The sequence below is a fragment of the Bubalus kerabau genome, chromosome 7 (genome assembly GCF_029407905.1).
Source record: "Bubalus kerabau isolate K-KA32 ecotype Philippines breed swamp buffalo chromosome 7, PCC_UOA_SB_1v2, whole genome shotgun sequence".
NCBI lineage: Eukaryota > Metazoa > Chordata > Mammalia > Artiodactyla > Bovidae > Bubalus > Bubalus kerabau.
In genome coordinates, this window is record NC_073630.1 from 39,400,264 (window position 1) to 39,426,759 (window position 26,496).

A 26,496-nucleotide genomic window follows, 5' to 3' on the forward strand; every position below is an offset into this window, starting at 1 on the left:
GAATAAAACTGATCATTCACAGCACACAGTCTCACTTAAATAGACAAAACAGGACTTCCATGGCTCCAACCAGTTATTCAAGAAGAAGGGTGGTGGCAGGAAAGGCAAGTGAGATAAATAGTAAGATATGGATGGGTATTTATCATCAAAGAGAATGTTATTGTTTTTTAATTGCTGAACTTCCATATATAGATAGGTAGATAAGAGGGGTAGGAAGGTAGGTAGAATAGACATGTAGATAATGATTGAGAATATATATTGTTAGTATTATAGACATTACAAGTAAGGGTAACAAAATAAGACTTCTAAAAATAGAGTTTGGCATTTAGCTATCTTGTATCAATAGATCTTACTTAAATCCCAGCTGTCGGCAAACCACATAGGTATTAAGATCAGTCCAGCCGTCATTACAGACAGTCCCCCACTGTCCCCTGTGATACACCTCCAGGAGACCCTCGTGGCTGCCTTTACCACCTGCAAGTCTGATGACGCCATCTGCGACAAGAAGGAAACACGGAGGCTGAGCAAATAATGACCAGAAAAAGGCAGAGCAACATTTTAATTTCATGAGAAATACCATCCTACCCAGATCTCTCTCTAGGCCTTTTTTTTTAACTCCTACTAGAATTGTCCTTGTTAGCTCTGACAGTAAAGAGTCTGCCTGCAGTGCTGGAGACCTGGGTTCAATCCCTGGGTCAGGAAGATCCCCTGGAGAAGGAAACGGCACCCCTCTCCAGGATTCTTGCCTGGAGAACCCCATGGACAGAGGAGCCTGGCAGATTACGCTCCATAGGGTTGCAAAGAGTCGCTCACAGCTGAAGCGACTAAGCACACAAGCATAGACCTGTGCTCAGTGATTTGAGGTCATTACCGGGATTGCTCTTGAACAAAGTCATAGCACATATCTGTCCTAACAAAACACTTCCCTTTTATTTGTACTCCTATGTCTAAGTAGAAAAATATACTCTGATATAATTCCAAAGTAATTATTTAGATTTCTCCAGATTAAATACGTGGGAAATTTCTTATAGGTTTAATCTCCTTAAGTATGAGCAACATTTGTCATTTAAATTTAAAAAGTATAAAAACACAGTAACTTGGAAATAGCTGAAAAATTTAACTGTGAATGAAAAAATACTGAACTAGGAAGACAGAATAAGCTATTCTTGTTGAAGAGTGATCAATCGTGTCAAAGTATTTATTATTATTCCTTAGGCATTCATAAAGGATTCCCTGGTGGCTCAGATGGTAAAGAATCTACCTGGAATGTAGGAGACCCAGGTTCAATTCCTGGGTTGGGAAGATCCCCTGGAGAAGGGAATAAGAACTGGGGTGCAGGTTTTGCCTTTGTTCTTTTGTTGATAATACAAATCTAAATTTGAGTCTTCTGAAATTAAATGAATACTTAATTCCCAGAAAATCCTGTAAAAAGCTTCTAAGCAGATACACAATATAATAAATTCATTTCCCAAAAAGTATAAGAGGCTATTTCCATTGAAAATAACCCAAACACTGTCCCTCCTCCCAAATGAAATATATAAATAATCTTGGGGGAAAGTCATCCTTTTCATGAATCTCTGGGATCATTCAAAGTAAATTAAGGTCTCCTAGCAATAGCATGGGAGAAGGCAATGGCACCCCACTCCAGTACTCTTGCCTGGAAAATCCCATGGACAGAGGAGCCTGGTAGGCTGCAGTCCATGGGGTCACAAAGAGTCGGACACGACTGAGCGACTTCACTTTCACTTTTCACTTTCATGCATTGGAGAAGGAAATGGCAACCCACTCCAGTGTTCTTGCCTAGAGAATCCCAGGGACGGGGGAGCCTGATAGGCTGCCGTCTCTGGGGTCGCACAGAGTCGGACATGACTGAAGCGACTTAGCAGCAGCAGCAACAGAATCATTATTAATGTAAAATTTCACTGTTTGCAAAGCATTGTTACACCTGTTAGCTCATTTGACCACCCCAGCAACACTACAAGACTATCGTCATTTGAAAGAGGAGGAAATGGAGGCTCAAGAAGATGAAGTGCTCTGGCTTACAATCTGGTATAAATTTTCTATTTATTTTGTGTATAAATGTGTTATTCTAATAAAATAACAGAGTGTACAGAACTATGTAAATAAAAAAGTAGACCTTCAGCATTTCACAGTCTCTCAGAAGTATTTCATTTAACTTTTTTAAAGAAATACTAAAACCCTAATTTTTTTCTTCAAGCTCTTTTTGCTATAGAAACAACAGATTTGTGATGATCCAACTTCTCTTGCCCATCCATTTCTCTCTTCTTCCCCCCAAACATTTAAGTACATAATACACTCATTTGCACTCAGACATGTCCTTGCAACACAAGACATAGCTTGACAAGCATGCTGTGATTTGGAACAGTCTGAATATTCAGCACAGCAAAGGTTAACCTGGCTCTTTAATAGTGTTCTTTAATCAACAATCCTATCAAAATAGTTTTACCAGCTATAAATACAATCTTAGAGTCAAGACAGGTTAATAAATGAATGGACTAAATATATAATTATAATACCTAATATCCTAAATTTATCATTGTACACTGATTCTGACTACTGGGTACTATATATTGCAACAAGATCATATGTTCTTAATTACTTTATAGGATTGTGTAGCTTTCAACTGAAAAACTCAGAAATATCTATAAATAAAGAGATAGCATTTTAATATATAGTATATATTCTTTTTATGTCTTATTTGGGGGATTTATTTGTAATTTCATTTAGTAATATTAGCTAAATTGAGGAGGGAAGTTAAGCCCAAATAGGGGTGAAGGCAAGAGTGGCTAGGTTGACAGGGTGAAGTTCCTACCTGTTAGAGGGGTACAGGACACTCCAGCATCTTCTTTATGGTCACAGTTATGCTCTCCCCAGGAACTCTTTGGACACTGCTCAATAGAAAGCTCATTCCCGGTGCAGCGTACCTCATCCAACATTACTGGACCAGACCCTTCCCCAAAATACGCCTGATTCCATGCTTTGGCAATGCCACTGAACAAACATAAGAACATAAGTCAGATCAAAGGTTAGTCGGACCTGTTTCTTCTTTTGCCTCTGGCAAAGGTAAATTTATGATTAATTTATAATTTTCCTTATCAATTCACTCCATTGTGGCTATCTTGGTCCATAAAGTACCAAACTAAGAATGAAAGAGCTACAAGCTAGAGTCTGGGGCCCTGATGACTGTGGAACCACTGTACCAACCTTGAGATGACTATCTCTGGTCTTTATGTCCATTGCATCAGTGATGCTGGCCAGCCATCTCATCCTCTGATGCCCTCTTCTCCTTCTGCCCTCACTGTTTACCAGTATCAGGGATTCTCCCCATGGGTCAGCTGTTCACATCAGATGACCAAAATACTGGAGTTTCAGCTTCAGCATCAGTCCTTCCAATGCAGGGTTGATTTCCCTTAAGATTGACTGGTTTGATCCCCTTGCTGTCCCAGGGACTTTCAGGAGTTTTCTCCAGCACCATAGTTTGAAGGCATCAATTCTTTGGCGCTCTGCCTTCTTTACAGTCCAGTTCTCAGAACTGGACATGACCACTGGAAAGACCAAATCCTTGACTACATGGACCTTTGTCGGCAGAGTAATGTCTCTGCTTTTCAACACACTGCCTAGGTTTGTCACAGCTTTCCTGCCAAGTAGCAAACATCTACTGATTTCATGGCTGCAGTCACTGTCCACAGTGATTTTGGAGCCCAAGAAGAGGAAACCTGTCACTATTTCCACCTTTTCCCCTCTATTTGCCATGAAGGAATGGGGCTGGATGCCATGATCTTAGCTTTTTTAATATTCAGTTTTAAGCTGGCTCTTTCACCCTCCTCCTTTGCCCTCATCAAGAAGCTCTTCAGTTCCTCTTTGTTTTCTGCAATTAGAGTGGTATCATCTGCATATCTGAGGTTGTTGATGTTTCTCCTGCCTATTTTGATTCCAGCTTGTAACTCATCCAGCCTGGCATTTCTCATGTCTTGTTTAAGCCACAGTTATTTTCAGTTCTCTGTTACTCATGGCCAAACATCTCTTCACTCAAATTTATTTGACTAAATTTACTTCTCTCACAATTCAAAGTGACACCATATTCTCTAGAACCCCAGATTTCAATGAAGAAGATCATGATTGCCTGTCAAAATGATAAATGACTTCAGAAATTGCATCTTTGGCCCTTTTCAGCCATTTAATTCTTAGACTAGAGTATTTATATTTTTAGTTTGCTTTTCAACGGTACTGCATCTATTCCCCATTATTTAAGTTGCCTTTTTCTCCTTACATTATAACTATCTTGAGAATTTAAAACCAAAACAGGAAAGCAATTCTGATATATGTAATTCAAATTTTACTATCCAGAAATAAGGTTTTATCAGAACAAAACCACACTCATTCCCAAATTATTGTCTGTGGCTGCTTTTGCACTACACAAAAGTTCAGTGGAGTAATTGGAAAGTCTAAAGTACTCACTATCTGTCCCTTTACGGAAAATGTTTGTTGATCCTTGCTCTAGAGGAAAGAGATTAATGAAAGCAAATATGGAAACTGATTTAGAGAACACTGAAAGCTGGAGACTAGAAGCAGAGGAGACAGGATGACTAATGCAGGTCATGGGGAAGCCAGATAGGAAAGCTTTGGAGAAAGGCAGATTAACCGTCTCCTTGGATCTCTGCCCTGTGACAATCGCTAGAAAAGAAAAAGATCTGTATCTGTTAAAGAAAATTTCAGTGAGTATAATTCCTTGAGGCAAGATTAGGTGCTAAAATAAAACCAGGGTCCAATATGAGAGAAAATAAAATGTGATCCCAAACTCAGAAACAAAAAATAAACTCCAGATGGTTTAAAAATCTAAATAGAAAGAAGGAAAGAAAGGGAGGAAGGAGGGAAAGAGGAAGACAAGATGACTAAAAAGTTAATACAACGCAATGAAATAATAAGAACATAGTTCTTAAAACCTTGGTAATAAGGGAATTTCCTGAGCAAGATAAAAAAACCCGAGAAATCAGAAAACAGACTAAAAAAAGTTAAACTTATAAATTTGAACTATGTAATAAATAAACCAAACACATAAATTTGAACTATCATATAGCAAAATATACCACAATCAGATCAAAAGGCAAAGAAGGTGCAAGATACATTTGTAAAATATAACAGCAAAGAAAAAAAATTCTTAGAAGTAAATAATCATAATTTATTATTATCATAATGAAAGACAAAATGACCAACATCAAAAATAGGGTAATGGAGAGAAACAAGCTATTTACAGAAGAAGAAACACCCATGGCCACTGAGCATATGGTAAGATGCTCAACTTACAAGGATCAAATTAAAACAGTAAGAATGCATTTTTACATATCCTTAAAATCCTTTGCACTAAAAATCTAGGCTAAAAGATTAAAAACTAAAGGCTTTCTATTCCCAAGAGAAAAATAACAAAGGTAAAATACTCATTACTTGGGAGTGACTTGAGACAGGCTGGACAGAGTAACTGAAATACACTGCATTTCAGATATGTCAAAGATGTGGTAGAGGTTCTAGAAAAAAGCAAAAGCCCTGATTAATAGCCTCTAAACTGTATTCCTTCCTTAAGGGAGGACACTAGATGGGAGTTCAGAAGCCCCGGACAGTGACTCTGGGGAAAATCATCTATGTTACAATGCAGCCTTAAAACATCATTTGGGTATTTTATTTTCTTCCTTATATATCTCCATATTTTCCATTGTTTACAACCATTATTTTAATGATCACAAAAATGTTTAATTAAAATAATCAGAAAAATTAATGCAACAAATTCAAGAACCAAAACAAAACAAAAAAACACTAACTAGGAAACCATGATGTAAAACAAACTAGGCTTCCCAGCTGATTTTTGAGTTTACTAAAAATTAAGATGATACTTATAAATACACACAGTCCTTCAGCCTATTTCCTGGTGCCCTGGACTGTACTGGCTTTCAGGGGAATACCAAAGAAATGGATGACTCTGCCCTTCAAGAGATTGTCTAATACCAGGGAGAGCAACATAAAACTCATGGTTTGTTAAAAGCTAATAAGTGCTATGTAAATTTGATAAAGTTTTGTGTGTTCTCTTCCCTTCCATTATGAAAAGTATGTCCACACCAGCCCTGGCAGTTCATGTGTAGTAACAGTCCCAGTTTTACTACTTTCTTACCATCTGACCACCGAATAAATTTGTGGAATAGGGGATCTCTGGTATAATACATCTATTTATTAGGTTACTTTATGCAAAGTTGTTTGACCTACATAGCAGCAATCCCCAATAAACACTGAATTGATCCTATGTCTGATCCGTATCCAAACATTCCTAAACCTCTTTAGCTAATCTGATTGTATTCATATAAAATAGTCTGTTTTTCATAGAAAAATAGCAAATAAAAAGTACCACCTGACTAACTCAATCCCTGGATTTAGCTACTACTTTGAATAGATACAGAATTGAGTTAGGCAATTCTATTGTGTAAAAAGGATTACTTGTTAGGTTATAAAAGATTGGTTCTTTGACCACAAATATCATTTTGTGCAACATAACATTTGGATGAAAAACTCATTTTTATGGTCAATAGTCCATATTTCTTTCTGGAAAACAATCCCCTCTATCTCCAGTAATGACATTTTGAAGTATACTGAATGATTACTGTATGCCAGACACTGGTCTAACAGCTTCAAATGTATTAACTCTTTCAATCCTCCCTACAACCCCATGATGTTATTATCCACTGTTTACAGATGAGGAAACTGAGGTGCAGAAGTTAAACAATTCGCCAAGAATTAGATGGTAAAATGTGTCTGGCTTTAGAGCAGACTCTGAAACACTTTGCTTTCTTTCCGTCTCGTGGGGCATTTTCAGTGAGGTGTCTGTGGCACATTAATATATAGTCTGTCTAAAACATGCTCATCATCAATTTCCTCCTACAATAAACTTTTCTCTCTTGACTTCCCTATTTCTTTCAGCCTGTATTCATATTTATCCTTATTTATACCTGCCTATTTTGCAAACAGTGTAACATGAAAGGAAAATTCCTACTTTGGGAGCCATAAGTTTCAAGATTCCGGTCCTCACTCACAGTATAATTTGGGGACTTTGAGTAATCTCAGAGAGCCTAACTTTCTCATCTGTTAAATAAGGCCTCCTTTCTGCTCAATAATTTGACATACCAATAATGTCTGTAAAGTATTTTAAAAATTAATAAGCAATAAAATAAGAGAATAAATAAATATTTAAAAAGAGTATGAGAATTTTTATTTTGACCACTGAATAATATGGTTCTGTAAGAAAATTTTATAGCCAAAAAAAACCTAAGAAAAAAAAGTGTTCAAAAATTTTAAATTCTTATGTAAATTATGGCATATCCACAGAATAAAATATGATGTCACAGTTCCATGAGCAGCTACACTTTTAAGAGTTCTGAAAGACATAGGAAATGCTTCAATGTTAAGTGCACAAAAAGAACGCCAAGTAAAATGTCTCTACCTGAAACTTCACTGCATATGTATGCATTCTCAAGTTCAATTTTCTAACACTTGGCTGCTTCCTTTCCTGATCCTCATGTTTCTCTGAGTTCTGGGTTAATCAAATTTAAATATATTAAGTACAGTTATTTCTTTTGTGTTTTAGGAAGCTTGCCAGCTACCAAAATCTACAGCCACCATTAAAAGATGAGGGTCAACAAAGACAGCATCTCACAAAGAAATTGTAACCAGCACTCCAGGGAGGCATGATACAGCTTCCCTTTGGGAATTCAACAAAGCAAGTACCACTGAGATGAAACACGTAACATTAAAAATTCTTTCATCTGAAAGTACTGTGCCTTTAAGTGAGCAAAACAAATTCTAGGGGAAGAGCAGTTGCAGAATACTGCTGTACTGCAAGTTTATGAGAGAAGTAGAAAATCAAAGGAAAGAAAAACAGAGCAAAAGGACAGCATCAGCTCAGAGCCTAGGGTACTTATAATAAAAAAAAAAATATCCACCAAGCTAGATTGTTGGTTATTACACAGGCCTGTGGAAGATCTTTGCTGTCTTGAATATTTGAAGATATTTTCCCTTTTCATCACTTCTCTAAATACAAAGCTCCTCATACAAAAGATAGCAATGAGCAAATGCTTGAGAAAGATGTAAACACTTTACTCAACCCACACATATGTTCAACATTAATAGCCTTCCTGGTGATTCTATCTCTACATTCTTTCCATGTAGTAGACTATTGTTTGTCAACACAGTCTTTGTTTAAGAACTGTGTATGTAAGTGAAAAAAAAAAAATCTTGGCTCTCAAGAAAGAACTCTACAACATGAATTTTTAGAATCACTTTTAAAACTACGAAAGTGACAGTGTTAGTTGCTCAGTGGTATTCAACTGTTTGCTATAGAAAAGTCTGACCCCACAGACTATAGCCTGCCAGGCTCCACTGTCCATGGAATTCTCCAGGGAAGAATACTGGAGTGGGTTACCATTTCCTCCTCCAGGGGATCTTCCCAACCCAGGAATCGAACCCACATCTCTTGAGTATCCTGCATTAGCAAGTGGGTTCTTTACCAGTAGTGCCACCTGGGAAGCAAATACTTGAGTGATGTCTATCTAATCAAACTTTTGGATCTAGCCTCCCATTTCAGAAGTTACAAGAACCAGAGGAGTAAGCTAACTGACACCAGGAGGAAGAAATGAGACAAATCCAGAAGGTAGGATATTCTACAAAACAACTCGTGTTGTCTTTGGTCTCTGCAACAAGTCAGTGTTAGGAAAAACAAGAGAATGTTCTGGATTAAAAGACTTTGGGGATATAACACCCACATGCACCACAAGGCCCTGGGCTAAATTCTGCTACAGAGAACCATCTGTCAAGGACATGGTGGGAACACGTATGGAAATTTGAACATGACAGGATATTAAACAATGTAAGAATGATTACCTCTTACATTAGTTGTGATGATAATTTGGCTATGTAGGACAATGTTCTTATTTTTAAAAGGTGCACACTGAAGTATTTAGAGGTAAAATGTTGAAACATCTTTATTTTGTTTTAAAATACTTTAATATTAACCTACAGTTTTGAAAAAGTTGGGGAGGAGGGACAGTTACAAAAACAACTGCAAAAAAATTACGGTTCAAGGTTCAAAAGTCATGCTCCAGAGTCAAAGACTATGCTTAACTGGACAAAGCAAAACAAGAACTGAGAAGTTTTCATTTTGAGAAGTCTCCACATCAACCCACCGCTACCTGCCACAACATGCTAAATTTTTTTTTTCAAATTTAAAGTAAAATATCAACTTTCAGAAGATCTGCCAGTATAATTTGAGAGAAACTTTTAGGCCTTCTATACTAATGTTCACTAAAGACAAGGATCAGAGGATACAAAATTATAACATACTATTCCAAAGTAACCATAACTAAAGCAACATATAATATTGGTTTTCTGTCTTTATTCCACAAGCTTCATTGCCATATCCTGCACAGGAATTATTTCCTTTGACCATTAATAAACATTCTTTGTTCTAAGCACAACCTAACAAATAAGGAAGCAATGGCCAAAAGTTTAGACAATATTTTGGGGAAAGAGGTTGAACTTCAGTTAAAGCCTCAACAACTAGTTTCATCATATGACTTTGGTAAGTCACTGTGGTTGACGGTGCTAGTGACTACCTGGGAGTCCTGTAAAGGCTCCTGATAAAAAGTGGTAAAAGGTTTAAGATTCTTAAGGATACAAAGTCAGTTGAATTCAGATACAAACAGGTTAGATCTATAAGTATACAGACATTCTCTTCAAGGAGACTACAGCCAAATACAATGATCAAAAAGGTGGCTTTTTCTATTTGTTCAAAGAAATGTGAAATTTAAACACACCTACCTTTGGGTATGGAAGTAATAAACTTAGAAATGTAAGCAAAACAAAAGAAGAACAACCAACCTCAGACCCAGCTGCCTGCAGACCACTTCTGCATCTGCATCATCCCACTGGTCGTCACAGACTGTCCCCCACTGACCGGCATGGTAGACCTCCACTCGGCCCTCACGCACACTGCTCCCCCCAACAAGGCGCAGGATGGGGAACGCAGGACCTGCAATATGAAATTAACAACAAATTAAACCTACACATTTACACTGAGCTATAGAAGATCAGGTATATTCTATTTGTCATTCTCAATCATAAAGTTATATTTAATAAGTCACTTCAGCGATATGGACATACCCACGCGTGTCTAATATATTTAATGATAATCTCAACTGATTAAAACCCTCCAACTTGAATTACACTCATACAAATAGCTGTCAAGAGGAAGCAGTCTAAATTCACTTTTCCCCAAAGGACCTCAGAAACCAGAAAAGACACACTCAAAACTGCAGTTATTGGAAACCCATTTGATTTTTATGGTATTGTGGGGGATAGCATTGATTTTTAAATTTACAGTAACTTGAGCATTACCAACACGTAATTATTAAGAATGGCACTTATATCTATGACATACTTGCTTTCAGCACAGAAATATTTTTACATTTGTACAGATCAAGTCAAAGTTTACATTATCACATTATAAGAAGCTGGTGGACATCACAGCCACTACCTTCAAAAAACAATACTGAAGATTCATTTGTGTATGAATCAATTCATTCTCTGTGAAGAATACCAGAGGCTTCCCCATGCAAATTCCTTATTATAGTCTACAATACCCTTATCTAGTTTCATCAGTTTTTTAATTTTTCTCTCTTTTTCTTAGTGTAGAATTGACACAGGGAACGCCTTTCCCTTTCACTCAAGTACTTCAGATACCCAGCTACGTAGAAGGCATGTAATAAATATTTGTTGACTGACTGGATTGGCAACGATGACTAAAAGCCTAGAAAGAATATCCCAAACAATGAAAAATAACTATCGATATCCATTCCTTCAATTCTGTTTCTTAAACAGCTATTAGGCAGAGAGGCACTGCACAAATGCTACCCCTTAAGCAGTATATTGCCTCGGGATATGGACAACATGAGCACAGACGTGAGACCACTGGGAAGACCCTGCAGGGGTTCAGGTGCAAAAGGTGCTTGCCCACCGTGGGGGAAATTAGGGCATCTCTTCTAAAGAAGCTGTAGCTAAGAGGCCCAAGATGATGGATGGGGCTTCATAAGTTAGACATGGGGGATGTGCAGTTCAGACAAAATGAACCGAATGAACAAAAGCATAGAAGCACAAAGCTGTATGTGTTTGGGAAACAGAACGGCCCTCTAATTTTTCTGGAATAAAGAATGTGAGATGGTCAAAGGTTCAGAACAGGCTGGGTCCCTATTAGGAAATTTAGTTTTATATTTTGCCAAATACTCATCATTTATCCACATGAAATATGCTTCTAATTCCTCCACAGTATAAGCAGCTATCAATAAATGGTATTTGGACATTCATATTTATATTCAAATATCACACCAGAGAAGGGATTTAGATTAGTGAACACGTACATCTATTCATATTCTGATATTTGTAACACAGTTTTCTTACATAAGTCAACTAGCACTTGTAATTTGGAAAAGGATAAAGATAGGCTTTATAAACATAACTGTTCTCAACATTATATAGTAGCTTTTTATAATTAATGATTGCTCAATTATGATAAGAAACCTAAATTTACATGTTATTATGTTTATTTTTCTTTTAAGAAGCTTGGAAAATATAGAAACAAGCCAATGGAAACAACATAAATTTCTTAAATTATTATATCCTTCTCTGCCTCTCCTCTCCCCACGTCCATGGTAAGCTTGGAGAAAACAGAAAAACAAAAAAATTTAAGAGGAAATTTAAAATTATCTACAACCTAGAAACACTATGGCATAACTACCTTACATTTTTTAAAATGTTGTGCTTTATTTTTAAATGTAGTTTTTACACTGGTTGTATAAGTATTTGTGAAAATATTAAGAAGTTCAAAGACAAAATTTAGTCACCGTCTCACATCTTCCCAACAAATACACACACACACAAAAATCATTTGAAAGAAATCTCAGTGAAGTAGTTGACTCATATTTAACTTATGGATAAATAAAACTCCCAGACATTTTCATTTATATTGATATTTCCTATGTCCAATACTCAGATACGATCTTCTACTTTGTAAGTGTTGGAAAAGCTCTACATGCCAAGATGCTAAATGTAAATTCCAAACTAAAAGAAAGTATTAATATTAAAGGTCTGCTGCTGTACCTTAAGATAGACTCAGTGTTTGCTGATTTGAGCTGTTTTCATATTCTCATTTAATTTACTATAAAAGCATATTTTTTCACCCCCACTTCTAATTTATCTCAACCTTTGATACATATATGCTTACACCAGTCTTAAATTTACCTTTGCAGCCAGAGTATAAACAAGTGGATAGATTATAGAGAATGGAGAGCTTTTTTAAATAAAGAGTAGACAGAGATCCTGAAAAAAAGGATTGTTGTCAAAATTTTAGTTACTTCACTGCTTGAAAAACATTAACATATTTTACCAGTTAGGGTGAACACAGAATACAAGCAATATCTACAAAAAGCAGCGCACTGTAGAGCCCGATTCAGAGCATCCCTGATGTAGCAAAGTGTAAACATGTATTTGCCAAAGGTAGGATTACCAAGAGGTGGAGAGGCAAAGGAAGAAAAGGAAAAACTTACAAGACATAAAGATTTAGAATGCACCTTGCACCCACAAATGGACTGCAGCTCTCCAAGCACAGCCTGATATGACATCTTGCACCATTTCCATCGGGTCTTCCTGTCAGTTCACAAGAACGACCCTAGCTTGGATTTTCCTATTTTTTGCGGAGGGAGCAGGTCAATTCCTTCCCTGATACTTGTACTCAATCAGAAACCATTGCCCTCGGCTGTCTGCTGGCATTCTAAGACCTGGGACATCTGATCACGCTGCTATCTCCAAGAAAATCCAAAAAGGTGTGATAGCCACAGGTTGTGGTCACACGTTAAAACAACCATGGACCCAGAAAACCCAACCACCATTGTGAAACCAAAAGCCTAGAAAGAATATCCCAAACAAGGAAAAATAACTAGCAAAGAGAGCTTCTCCCGCTGCTTCCATTCACATGATCATACACACATCTGTATACTGAAACCATATACTAATCACCAATGCTGCAGATGGGGACTGCAGCCATGAAATTAAAAGACGCTTCCTCCTTGGAAGGAAAGTTATGACCAACCTAGATAGCATATTAAAAAGCACAGACATTACTTTGCCAACAAAGGTCCGTCTCGTCAAGGCTATGGTTTTTCCAGTGGTCATGTATGGATGTGAGAGTTGGACTATAAAGAAAGCTGAGTGCGAAAGAATTGATGCTTTTGAACTGTGGTGTTAGAGAAGACTCTTGAGAGTCCCTTGGAGTGCAAAGAGATCCAACCAGTCCATTCTAAAGGAAATCAGTCCTGGGTGTTCATTGGAAGGACTGATGGTGAAGCTGAAGGTCCAAAACTTTGGCTACCTCATGTGAAGTGCTGACTCATTTGAAAAGACCCTGATGCTGGGAAAGACTGAAGGCAAAAGGAGAAGGGGATGACAGAGGATGAGATGGTTGGATGGCATCACTGACTCAATGGAGATGAGTTTGAGTAAACTCCTGGAGTTGGTGATGGACAGGGAGGCCTGGCATGCCGCGGTCCCTTAGGTCGCGAACAGTCAAACACAACTGAGCGACTGAACTGAACTGAATACCTAGGACATCATGCATAGAAGGAGCCCTTATCCAAGGTAGTGATTTGTTTTATGGAATGTGCTATCTTCAAAGGAGAACACTAATAATTATGATTTGATTCTATTCTATAAAGTGAAAATATTTTGTTATAGTTGCTGTATTTTATTTTTGGTTTCAAGATGATTTTTAACTTGATTCCATCACAATTTTTCATTACCCAAATAAGTGTCTCATATACAGTATATAATAATCCTATAAACAGATTAAAATAGAAAATATGTGAAGTGAGGTCAGGGCTTCCCAGGTAGTCCAGTGGTTAAGAGTTTGCCTTGCAATGCAGGGGAGACCAGTTCAGTCCCCAGTCTGGGACAATCCCACATGCTAGGGGACAGTTAGGCCCAAGCTTCACAACTACTAAAGCCGGCATGCTCTAGAGCCTGTGCTCCACAGCAAGAAAAGCCACCTCAATGAGAAGCCCGTGTGCTGCAACTAGAGAGTAGCCCCTACTTCTGCAACAAGAGAGAGCCCGTGTACAGCAGTAAAGACTCGGTGCAACCAAAAACTTTTTAATTAAAAAAAAAAACTGAGTTCAAATGTAAATCCAACTGTTAGATGAATTCCTTTGAAGACCAATTAGATTGTTGCTAAGTCATGATGATTCAGACTCAGGTCTGTATTTAAACGCCTAGGAAAACATTTAACTAAGACACGTTTTTCACCTGGAATGCTGAAAACAGAATAAAAGTAAAGCAAGAGAGTAATTTTTTTTTTTTTTTTACCACGGGAAAAGCTACACAGGACAGCAGCTGCCATCTTCTCAGAACACGCCCCGCCTGCCAGATGTCTTTTTCACAAAGCAGTATATTTTCTTCATCTCCTCGGCAACGGACATTGCTCCAATAAACGGGAATAAGGCCCAGTTCAGAAAACGGGGTTTGTTTTGCGACTCCTTTTCCTCTGGAAATACAATGCTCAAGGTTAGGTTGATCAAATGTAGGCTAACTTTCCTCAAAGCACTGCTGCTGCTGCTAAGTCACTTCAGTCGTGTCCAACTCTGTGCGACCCCATAGACGGCAGCCCACCAGGCTCCCCTGTCCCTGAGATTCTCCAGGCAAGAACACTGGAGTGGGTTGCCATTTCCTTCTCCAATGCATGAAAGTGAAAAGTGAAAGTGAAGTCGCTCAGTCGTGTCCGACTCTTAGTGACCCCATGGACTGCAGCCTACCAGGCTCCTCCGTCCATGGGATTTTCCAGGCAAGAGAACTGGAGTGGGTTGCCATTGCCTTCTTCAATGCATGAAAGTGAAAAGTGAAAGTGAAGTCGCTCCATCGTGTCCAACTCTTTGCAACCCCATGGACTGCAGCCCACCAGACTGCTCCGTCCATGGGATTTTCCAGGCAAGAGTGCTGGAGTGGGGTGCCATTGCCTTCTCAAAGCACTAGGGTTTTATAAAATGGATGAAATCAATAAAGGTGGATGTGGAAGAAAAAGACAAACATAATGGATTATGTAAAGTTCAAGGAAATCAAAACATTAGATCAGAACACAGTGATTACCTATGGCAATCTTTCTAATTAACCTTGAATAACTATTGCTAGGCATGTGCTTTTATCTACAGCTGATTTTACAAGAAAATGGGCAAATACTACAGACATAAAACAGGAGTCTGGATGGTTATGTGGAAGAAGTGTGTCTGTCCTGTGATCTAGGGGGACTTGGATTCCAGTCTGCACTCAGCTGCAAATTACTCTAACATGTCTCTAAGTCCTTCCTTCTGATCCAGAAAGAAGTCTGGATGCTTGAAGAGTCTTTCCTACTCCAATATTTTACGCTGTCATTTCTGAAACAATTATTATAACCACACCTAAGCAAGGTAATATCAAGAGAGGCAATCCATTCCCATTTTAAAAAATTATATATATATATAATATTATTTGCTAGCAAGACTTTGAAATCAATTAAGATAACTCAGCTAGTCTACATATGTTCAACCTCTGATATGTACAAAACTGAAATTAAATTTTTAAAAAATTAAATGCTTATCTGAATAACATGATGATCTCTAGAACTGTCTCCATGCGACAGCTTCCATTAACCCAACAATAAATATTTGCGGTGTATCTAAAATATGAATCTGTCTTGACAGCAATAAAGCCAGGTTGTTCTGCCCTTATTCGAAATTCTCTTTTATTAATGGACTACTAAGAGATGACAGAAGGAATCAGATCTGAAGTTTATGTTTGCAGAAAGGTAGTTTACATTCTTTCATCAATCAAGAGAATCTCTGTAATTCACATCTCCACTACAGAGCTTGCTTTTGTTTTTAAATTTTTTAGAAAATTTAACATGCATATAGTTGACTCACAATGTTGTGTCTGCTATACAACAAAGTGAATCAGTTATGCACATACACATACCCATTCTTTCTTAGATTATTTTCCCATATAGGTCATCACAGAGCACTGAGTAGAGTTCCCTGTGCTATAAAACAGGTACTTATTAATTATCTATTTTACATATAGTAGTGTGTATATATGAATCCCAATCTCCCAATTTATCCCTCCCTACTGTTCCCTCTTAGTAATCATAAGATTGTTTTCTACATCTGTAACTGTATTTTGTAAATAAGTTCATTTGTACCATTTTTGTTTTCTTGTGTCAGTCTCATAGAAAATTTCATTCTTCCCTGATTTTCAGGGATAATAAAAGCACAGGTAGAAAGGTACATGAAGGAAGACACTGACACCAGCCTACAAATTTGTTACACCTTCAGGCTGTCAAAGAAAAAGCCAACATACGCCCGCCAGCCAAGGACTGTTTGCCAGACAAAATACCAGAGATAAAATCAGTAATTAACATGCTAACACCATAACTCTTTGTAGGCTCTCCCCTTCCTCTTGCTTTTATCCTGATTTATCCCAACCCTTATTGTAAAAAATTAGTGAAGTTGTTGCTTAACCTAAATAATTGTTTAGTTAACTAACTTAACTAATCGTTGTTTAGTTGCTAAATCATGACTCTTTGTAATCCCATGGACTGTAGCCCACCAGGTTCCTCTGTCCATGGAACTGCCCATCAAGAAAACCAGAGTGGGTTGCCACTTTCTTCTCCAGGGGCTCTTCCTGACCTAGAGTTAGAACTTGCATCTCTTGCACTGGCAGGTGGATTCTTTACTGATAAGCCACCAGGGAAGCTTAATTAAGTATTGTTGTTGTTCAGTCGCTCAGTCGTGTCCAACTCTTTGAGACCCCAAGGACTGCAGCACACCAGGCTTCCTTTTCCTTCACCATCTCCAGGAGCTTGCTCAAACTCATGTCCATTGAGTCCGTGATGCCATCCAATCATCTCATCATCCACTTCTCCTCCTGCCTTCCATCTTTCCCAGCATCAGGGTCTTTTCCAATGAGTAGGCTCTTCACATCAGGTAGCCAAAGTACTAGAGCTTCAGCTTCAGCATCAGTCCTTCCAATAAATATTCAGGGTTGACTTCCTTTAGGATTGCCTGGTTTGATCTCCTTGAATCTAAGGGACTCTCAAGAGCATTCTCCAACATCACAGTTGCAAAGCATCACTTAAGTATTACATTAACCCTATTTGCTACTCTAATAGAATCAAAAGTCTGAACAAAACTTAAGCCCTTAAGGTTCGCCTACACTAAATATAATTTCCCACCTTTCGAGTGAGAAGACAGGAAACACGCAAACTAAAATTCTTACTGATTTGACTGCAGTGGACTAACCTTTTCATTTGTGTCATCACGTTAGATATTACCACTCATTGATTATTAATCTAAAATATTTGCAAATGGAAAGTTTTTCTTTCAGGCCTTTTAACCCTTATATTTTCATAACAAGATATTTTTCAAGCTTTTTAAAGATCCTTGGTGATAAAGGTCAAGAAAAATATAGGGCGTGTATACTTGGAAAAAAATAAATGATACACAAAAACAGAATGATAACAACAAAAACAAAACCATTCATTCCGAAATGGAAACTTCTGCTCCTGGGAAACCCCTTGAAACAAAGCATAAAGGTATTGGCCATGGTAGGAGTCAGTGTACACCTGTCCATTTTAAGGAGAGTGCCTAGGGTCAGCCTGAAGGCAGGAGGAGAAGAGAGTGACAGAGGATGAGATGGTTGAATGGCATCGCTAACTCTATGGACATGAGTTTGGGTAAACTCCGGGAGTTGGTGATGGACAGGGAGGCCTGGCGTGCATTGGTCCATGGGGTCGCAAAGAGTTAGACACACTTGAGTGACTGAACTCAACTGAACTGAGGGTGGGAGGAAGGGCCAGCAGCTTCCCAGGATGACGGGTGCCGCCGGGCCGAGGGAAGTTGCCATTTCTTACAGAATTCTCTCGGTGCAAAAACCCATGTCCCAGGATATCACACCTTACCCAGCATGGGATGAAACTGCAAATGAACTTCACCTCCTACACACACACACACAGCAGTGGAGTTTGTGGGTGGCTCAAGGCAGAAAGATAAAAGCAAATGACAGCAACCACAGGCTGTACAGGCTGCTGGGAAAATAAAAATCTTAGGACCCAATTCTTTGTTTCCTGGCACTGAAGAATCCAATTGTTCAATCAATCAAAGACCAAAAGATGCTTTTATTTTTGGACCACTTAGCTTCTACCCATTTCCTAGTCAATTCAGTTCAGTTCAGTTGCTTAGTCGTTACTCTTTGCAAACCCATGGACTGCAGCATGCCTGGCCTCCCTGTCCATTGCCAACCTCCAGAGTTTATTCAAACTTATGTCCATTGAGTTGGTGATGCCAACTAAGCATCTCATCCTCTGTTGTCCCCTTCTCCTCCTGCCTTCAATCTTTCCCAGCATCAGGGTCTTTTCCAATGAGTCAGCTCTTCGCATGTAGTGGCCAAAGTATTGGAGTTTCAGCTTCAGCATCAGTCCTTCCAAAGAATACCCAGGACTGATCTCCTTTAGAATGGACTGGTTGGAGTCTTCTCCAACACAGCACAGTTCAAAAGCATCAATTCTTTGGCACTCAGCCTTCTTCACAGTCCAACTCTCACATCCATACGTGACCACTGGAAAAACCATAGCCTTGACTAGACGGACCTTTGTTGGCAAACATGCCTCCACTGAAGACTCCTGAACACTCACAGCCAAGTCTGGGTCAGTCTCTTGTGGGGTCACTGCTCCTTTCTCCTGGGTCCTGGTGCGCACAAGGTTCTGTTTGTGCCCTCCGAGAGTCTGTTTCCCCAGTCCTGTGTAAGTTTTGGTGGCTCTATGGTGGGGTTAATGGTGACCGCCTCCAAGAGGGCTTATGCCACACCCAGGGTGCTGCACCCAGAGCCCCTGCCCCTGCGGCAGGCCACTGCTGACCCGGACCTCTGCAGGAGACACTCAAACACAGACTGTCGCTGTCTCTGTGGGGTCTCTGGGTCCTGGTGTGCACAAGGTTTGTTTGAGCCCTCTGAGCGTCTCTGGCAGGTATTTCCTAGTCAGCAGCAGTAGTAACAAGTGAAGTGCATTTGTATGTAAAGGAACTCACTCCTTCCATTGGGGGCCCTTTCTTAAAAAGTATTCTGAGAGAAGTCTGTGAGGACCATGACGGAAGGAGAAGAGGAGGTAACCTCTCCAAGGTAATGGCAGGGGGCCAGCACCCGCTTCAGGTATCAGCAGACAGATTCGGTCAAGGACGAATAAACTCACCCCAGCTGCAGCTGGTGACAAACGACTGAAGCATCAGCGTCGTCCCAGGGGCTGCTACAAACGATGCCCCAGACTCCATTCTCATATACTTCTACTGTGCCTTCAAAGGTGCTTTTGCCACCACGAAGCCGCACTGACCCTAAATGGAAAAGAATCCCCAAATCCTTGGATAGAACATAACCGTTTGAACATACTGAACAAGTCCTCGGGTAACATGCTGAGAGAGCCAGGCTTTCACTGTTCACAGCAAGTCCTTCTTTCTTTAAATGAGGATTTAGCAGGCTCTTTTTTTTTTTTTTTAATTAACATCCTGATGTCAATGCTAAGGATACTTTCTTTTTTAACCCAGGCAAACAGAAGTCCCAAGGGAAAAAGTGAAAGACTGTGACTAATGGCTGATACTGCATCCCACATGTGATTACATCACATATGAAGTTCTTATCACTTATATATCACTTTGCATCTTCACGAGAGGTCACAGATTTTTAAAAAAGAAAAACAAACAAACATAATGCTGTTTATAAGTTACCTGTTATTGGCTGTTGTATCTTCCTTCTATCTGTTCTTCCACTGAAGAAGAATAAATGTTTTTCCCCTTTTAGCCTCTACCAGTAGTTGTGAGAAGGCTAAAGATAATGCCTAAAATTTCAGAAAGGTATTAAGTGTCAGAAATATTGTCTAATGTCTGGCTTAGGGAAACTGCCCCTAGGAGAGTGGTGTGGTGTAACTGAATGGCCCTTGAACTTCACTTCTCTTTACCTAGCATCCCCACTCAGCTGCTCCACAGTCCATAATTTGACTCATTCTTCTCAGTCTTAAAAGAGTCAAAAATTTAAATTAGAGCATCCCTGGGAAGATAATATTTTAAGTCTTATCCCTTAACTGTGGATCAAAGTGGTTACTAGGCTTACTGTGGTGATTATTTCATAACATATGCAAATTCCAATCACCATGCAGTATATCTGAAACCAACCTAATAGCATACATCAAATATATTTCAGGGTTTTTTTAAGTGTGCATCAAAGAACTACATTTCTCTTCTCACTGGCACTTATTTTTAGAGTCAGTCCTGAGCCTGCAGTTGAGACATGTGCAGAGGTAGAATCAAACTCAGACAACAACTTAAAAATTTGATAAAAGTCTGTGAAAAGTCACTGAAGATGACCTTTATTTCATAGGTAAAGAAGTTAAGAAATTAAATTTTACTAAAAATTTCTGGCACATTTCACGTATTTCAAAGTAATCTATGGCTTTATAATTATTTTTCAAAAATAACAGATTCTAAATCATCCATTCATTTCATTTGCATTAGCCTAGTTTTCTATCACTATTATTTTCCACACAATCATCCTTAAAAAATATAACTATTTAAGAAACACTTATCCTATCTCTCATGATAAATACAAAGCGTCATTTAATTCAAACAAGAGGCAAGAACAAATGGAGGCAAAGTTGCACTTCCAAATCCTGATTACTCAAGAGAGAACGTGGGTGTGCATCATTCATACGGCAGATAATCTAAAACTCATTCATATATATTCTCAGTTCAGTTCAGTCACTCAGTCGTGTCCAAGTCTTTGCAACCCCATGAATCACAGCACACCAGGCCTCCCTGTCCATCACCAACTCCCGGAGTTCACTCAAACTCCATCGAGTCGGTGATGCCATCCAGCCATCTCATCCTCTGTCATCCACTTCTCCTCCTGCCCCCAATCCCTCTCAGCATCAGGGTCCTTCCCAATGAGTCAACTCTTTGCATGAGGTGGCCAAAATATTGGCGTTTCAGCTTTAGCATCAGTCCTTCCAATGAACACCCAGGACTGATCTCCTTTAGGATGGACTGGTTGGATGTCCTTGCAGTTCAAGGGACTCTCAAGAGTCTTCTCCAACACCACAGTTCAAAAGCATCAATTCTTTGGCATTCAACTTTCTTTATAGTCCAACTCTCACATCCATACATGACCACTGGAAAAACCATAGCCTTGACTAGATGGACCTTTGTGGGCAAAGTAATGTCTGTGCTTTTTAATATGCTATCTAGGTTGGTCATAACCTTCTTTAATTCAGACCAAGCAAGAGGAAGCCCTGTCTAGTTCAGTGAAAATGTTAGGGGGAAACACCAACTGAAACCATTTGTCCTGGCCAGGCACCACAGTAACCTTCTGCATGATTTATTTTATGACAGGAGGTCCTGGTAAAGAACACAAACTAACAAGCCACCACCAACCAGAAGAATTTGGGAAAGTTCCAAAGGAGACACCAATCCCTATGTCCTACCAACTTCCCAGAATCCTCCTCTCTGGAATCCATCTTGACTGAGCAATGCTTGTACCAACAGGAAGGACCTGAGCCAGAATGATTGTCCAGAGACAACCCAGAAAATAATCTCATCACCAGAGATCCCAAGACTGTGAGCCATGGGGCAGAGCAGTTCTCCTGGATTCCCTTACATTACTGCTCTCCACCCAGGCACCCCTTCCCAATAAAATCTCTTGCTTTGTCAGCCCATGTGCCTCCTCAGACAATTCATTTCCTAGTGTCAGACAAGAGCCCACACTTAAGAGGTCCCCCTTCCTGCAACAAATGGTGCACTGGGAGGACCCAGAGGGATGGTGTGGGGAGGGAGGAGGGAGGGGGGTTCAGGATGGGGAGCGTATATATACCTGTGGCGGATTCGTTTTGATGTTTGGCAAAACTAATACAGTGTTTCAGGTTTAAAAATAAAATTAAATTAAAAAAATAAAAAAAAAATTTAAAAAGTGTGAACTATAGAATATTTTTAAAGAAATATGTCCAAAGAGTTTAACTGAACTTTAATGATTTTTTATAATCACAAAATGTCTTCTATAGAGTCCCACATAATACTAGTATCATGCACAGTAAAAACATCTTTTGATTTTTTTCAAATCAAAGAATTAATTTGTTCACCTCAGACACATGTTATTTGAAATGATATTTAATCTGAAAGTGAAAATCACTCAGTCGTGTCCAACTCTTTGTGGCCCCATGACTATACAGTCCACGGAATTCTCCAGGCCAGAATACTGGAGTGGGTAGCCATCTCCTTCTCCAGAGGGATCAACCCAACCCAGGGATCGAACCCAGGTCTCCCACATTGCAGGCAGATTCTTTACCAGCTGAGCCACCAGGGAAACCGTTTAATCTGTTATCTGTTTATTAATTCACCACCACCACAAATACCACCACCATCAAATTATTCATATCAAAGGGTTGGACAAAAGTTCTAGTAATGAAAACAAACTGGAACTCCACTTTTGCATTTAAATAATCACAATAAAATGCAAAATATTGTCCCAATCACTAAAAAGCTTTCAAAGAAAAAATGATGCAGGCATATTATCTAAATGATTAAGGCATCTACAAATGAGGAGGAGAAAAGTCTGCATAATGTGTAATTGTTACCATAACATCATTATAACAAAAATAATAGCACTGGAAATAATTTCCAGGTCAACTAACAGTTCTACCAGCATTTCTCACATGCGCCAAACATGCTGTGAAAACCTGGGTTTGTTTATCTGTATTTGCTATATGGCAAGAAATGTGGAGTGCTCATCCAATTTTTCTTTAACAAATGGATACAAATATTTGCAATTCTGGAAAGGCAGTTTGCATGTCAATGACTCACAAATTCTCTGCCAGAATCCATTCTCAACACCAGCATCCCCAAAGCACACACCTGCCTAGCAGTGCCCCTCCACGTAGTTTATCCTTTCCTTATGCCATAAAAATTTCCAAAATATCTGAGTAATCATCTACCTTGAACTCAGTGAGTATTTCTTACTGGTATGTAATTCCATGAAGTTTATACTTCTAATAATTTTTTTAAAGAACTTTAAAAAAAATATATCAGCATGATAATATGCCTAAGATAATAAAAGCATGAACACACAATTCATACTACATACATTTAAGACAGGCAGTAGTTTTTGTTTGGTTTTGGTTTTACTTCGTTCTTGCTTCACTTAGCTCTCTTAGAATGCTTAAGACGGTTGAACTGTAATTGGTTTCCCTTAATTTATGGATGCACCCCACTCCAGTACTCTTGCCTGGAAAATCCCATGGACAGAGGAGCCTGGTAGGCTGCAGTCCATGGGGTCGCTAAGAGTCAGACACGACTGAGCGACTTCACTTTCACTTTTCACTTTCATGCACTGGAGAAGGAAATGGCAACCCACTCCAGTGTTCTTGCCTGGAGAATCTCAGGGACGGCGGAGCCTGGTGGGCTGCCGTCTATGGGGTCGCACAGAGTCAGACATGACTGAAGTGACTTAGCAGCAGCAGCATCAATTTATGGATGAGGAAGCTATGGAGCCAATCAACTGAGCAGTTGCAGAGCCATGAAAAACTGCCTCCCAGATTCCCCTCCTTGCTACCAGTCCCTTGCCTCCAAACCTGAGCAAAGACTTGGTATGCAATCAGCACCTTTCAATAGGTCAGGTACCACTTTATGCAGTCTGCCACATTGGCATTCACCAGCATAGTGAAATATTACAAATCTACCAAACATTACATGGGGATAAACTAGCCAGGCAGATCCATAAGACAGCCTTAAGAGTTTCTCTATACTACACAACACGAGAGAAGTGGCTTTCTGCTGATCTATATTTGAGGCTAATTCTCCAGTGGAGGCTGATTTGTCCCATGGGCTGTACAAATTTCTAGGACTATACATTTGCACAAATTTATAGGTACACAATTACAAGAGGAAATACCCTTAGCTCAATGAAAAAAAAAAAAAAAAAAAAACAGAGAGAGAGGATAAAACAATAAAGCAATCCACAAAGGCCAGAGCCTGGTAAACTCATTTCTATTACTATCTTACTAACAATAAAATTCTTCAGACAAATTCTAGACCAGATTCTTTGGTAAATATTGCTCCATTATCACAACCTCTTATTACCAAAAATTGATGTCTTCCTTGGTCCATATTTTCCTACTTCCACCCAGCACTTTGCGATGTTCCTCATAGTCTCAGCTCATGTCTCTAAGCAACACCTCAGTGAATCCAGGATTGCATGGTCTTGAAGTCTCTCATGTGCCAATTTGATGGAAAATATTCTATTCTAAATATTCCTATTTTTAAAAAGTGTTAACAACAGTAATCGAAAATTTGAAGTCTCAGAGGTTTTAGATCAACTATAGTAGTCATTACTAATTTACAGACTAAACCAGACTAATAGAAAAAAGTCTGGAACTATAAAGCAATGCATGATGGCATGTCATGGAGAGGAGCCCCTCGAGTTCATGAAAAGAATTATTGCGAAAAACAAAGAAAACTGTCAGTTGTACCAGCCTCTTGGTGTTGACAACTACCTAAAGGCAAAATGTGCCAATACACAACAATGATCAGAATTCTATTACCTTAATTCCCTGCCAAAAATGTTGAACTTGGGGTACGATGGGGTGGGAGGTAGGAGGGAGGTTCAACAGAGAAGGGACATACATATACCTATGGCTGATTCATGTTGATGTATGGCAGAAACCAACACAATATTGTAAAGCAATTATCCTCCAATTGAAAATGAATACACTTTTTAAAAATGTTGAAATCACTGTCATTTTAGTTTACTACTATTTTTTATTATGTAAACATATCTCTAGTTTTATAAAGGAAAAGGAACACAAAAGATTTTTGTTACAGAAATTGGCTTTATGGATAACTTAGCTAAAAAAAAAATAGGGATTCCTAAAACAAAGAGACATTCCAGAAGGGTTCTCCTCTGCCATGTTATCAGTCTCACTCAATACAAGGTAGTCTAGAGAAAGAGAGCTAACTAGATTAAACTTCTCTTCACAAGTTTCATTGGTTCTCAAGGCTATTGCAGTGGGCTCAATTCTTTCCCCTCAAAAGATGCTGAAGCACTGACCTCCAGTGACTGTGAATGTGTGAATTTATTTGGAAATAGGGTCTTTGCAGAGGATCAAGATAAATGAGGTCATTAGGGTGGGCTCCAGTCCAGTATGGCTATGATCTTATAAAAAGGAGAGATTTGGACAGACACACATAGAGAGAACGCCATCCGGAGGTTGCAGTTACATTTCCACAAGCCAAGGAACTATCAGAAGCCAGGAGAGAGACCTGGACAAGATCCTTCCCTAGTGTCTTGAGAGGAAATATGGCTCTGCTGACATTGATCTTGGACTCCCAGTCCCCAGAACTGTGAAATAACAAGTTTGTTTGTTTAAGCCACTCAGTTTGTGGTACTCAATTACAGCAGCTCTAGCAAACTAATAGACCCATTCTGGCATTATCCCTCCGTGGACAGCTGGCAAAACCTCCCTTCTCACTGTCCATACTTCAAGAAGACCTAAAAGAAATATCAGGAAAGGAACCAAACAGGTCAGTTATCTTGGTTCTCTAAATCCAGCTCATTCCAAAATTAGCCAAATGAAAAGGTATGCCTATTTAGTTAACTCCTTAAGATATACTTATACAATAGCACTCATGTGACAGAAAAAACAGCAAAAACAAAGATCCATCCCAGTAGTATTCTAAACAGAATTAAAAATAAATATTTCTGAAATTGTAAAAATCACAGTTTGATAAATGAGTAATAGAAAATTAATGTTATCACCCAAATCCTTTCTCATCCATTACTGAACTTCACAGAGACACAAAATAATTAATTTTAGCCAGCCCTATTGTTCTGGTGGAGTCATAAATTCATGCTAGTAACATCAAGCTATTATTCGGATCTTTGACAAAAAGTATACTTAAAGCTGAAAGTGATGTAGAAATTTCAGTTTATAAACTATTAAAAAAAAGAACAAAAGTCCATTACATATTGGACAATTTAGTACACATATTTGACAATGAATTAAATATAATCTTATGCCTTCTACCAAAGGCAAAATTGGAAAAATATACTAAATGATCATTTTCTGTCTTAATTATAAAATACACACACAAAAATCACATTGCCTAAAAACAAGTGAATAGAGCAATAGTTAGTTGAATTTTTCAAGTACAGTTGGGGAGACTACATTAATTTTTATGTTTTGTTTGGTTTTTTTCCTACAGCTTTTTGATAGTATTCAGGTATTCTATTTTGTCAATGATTACACTTACCCATAACTGAAATCAGTTTAGCATTGTGAAATAATAG

General features: G+C 38.7%; 1 protein-coding gene across 1 annotated transcript in view; it reads right to left on the reverse strand.

Moving 5' to 3' along the window:
- The window catches only part of PRSS12 (serine protease 12), a 75,851-nt gene that overhangs the window by 40,823 nt on the left and 8,532 nt on the right, over nt 1–26,496 (reverse strand). Inside the window, 6 exon segments of the mRNA XM_055588038.1 lie at nt 354–495; nt 2,834–3,012; nt 9,934–10,084; nt 14,464–14,520; nt 14,523–14,641; nt 19,367–19,505. Coding sequence (XP_055444013.1) covers nt 354–495; nt 2,834–3,012; nt 9,934–10,084; nt 14,464–14,520; nt 14,523–14,641; nt 19,367–19,505 — 787 coding nt within the window.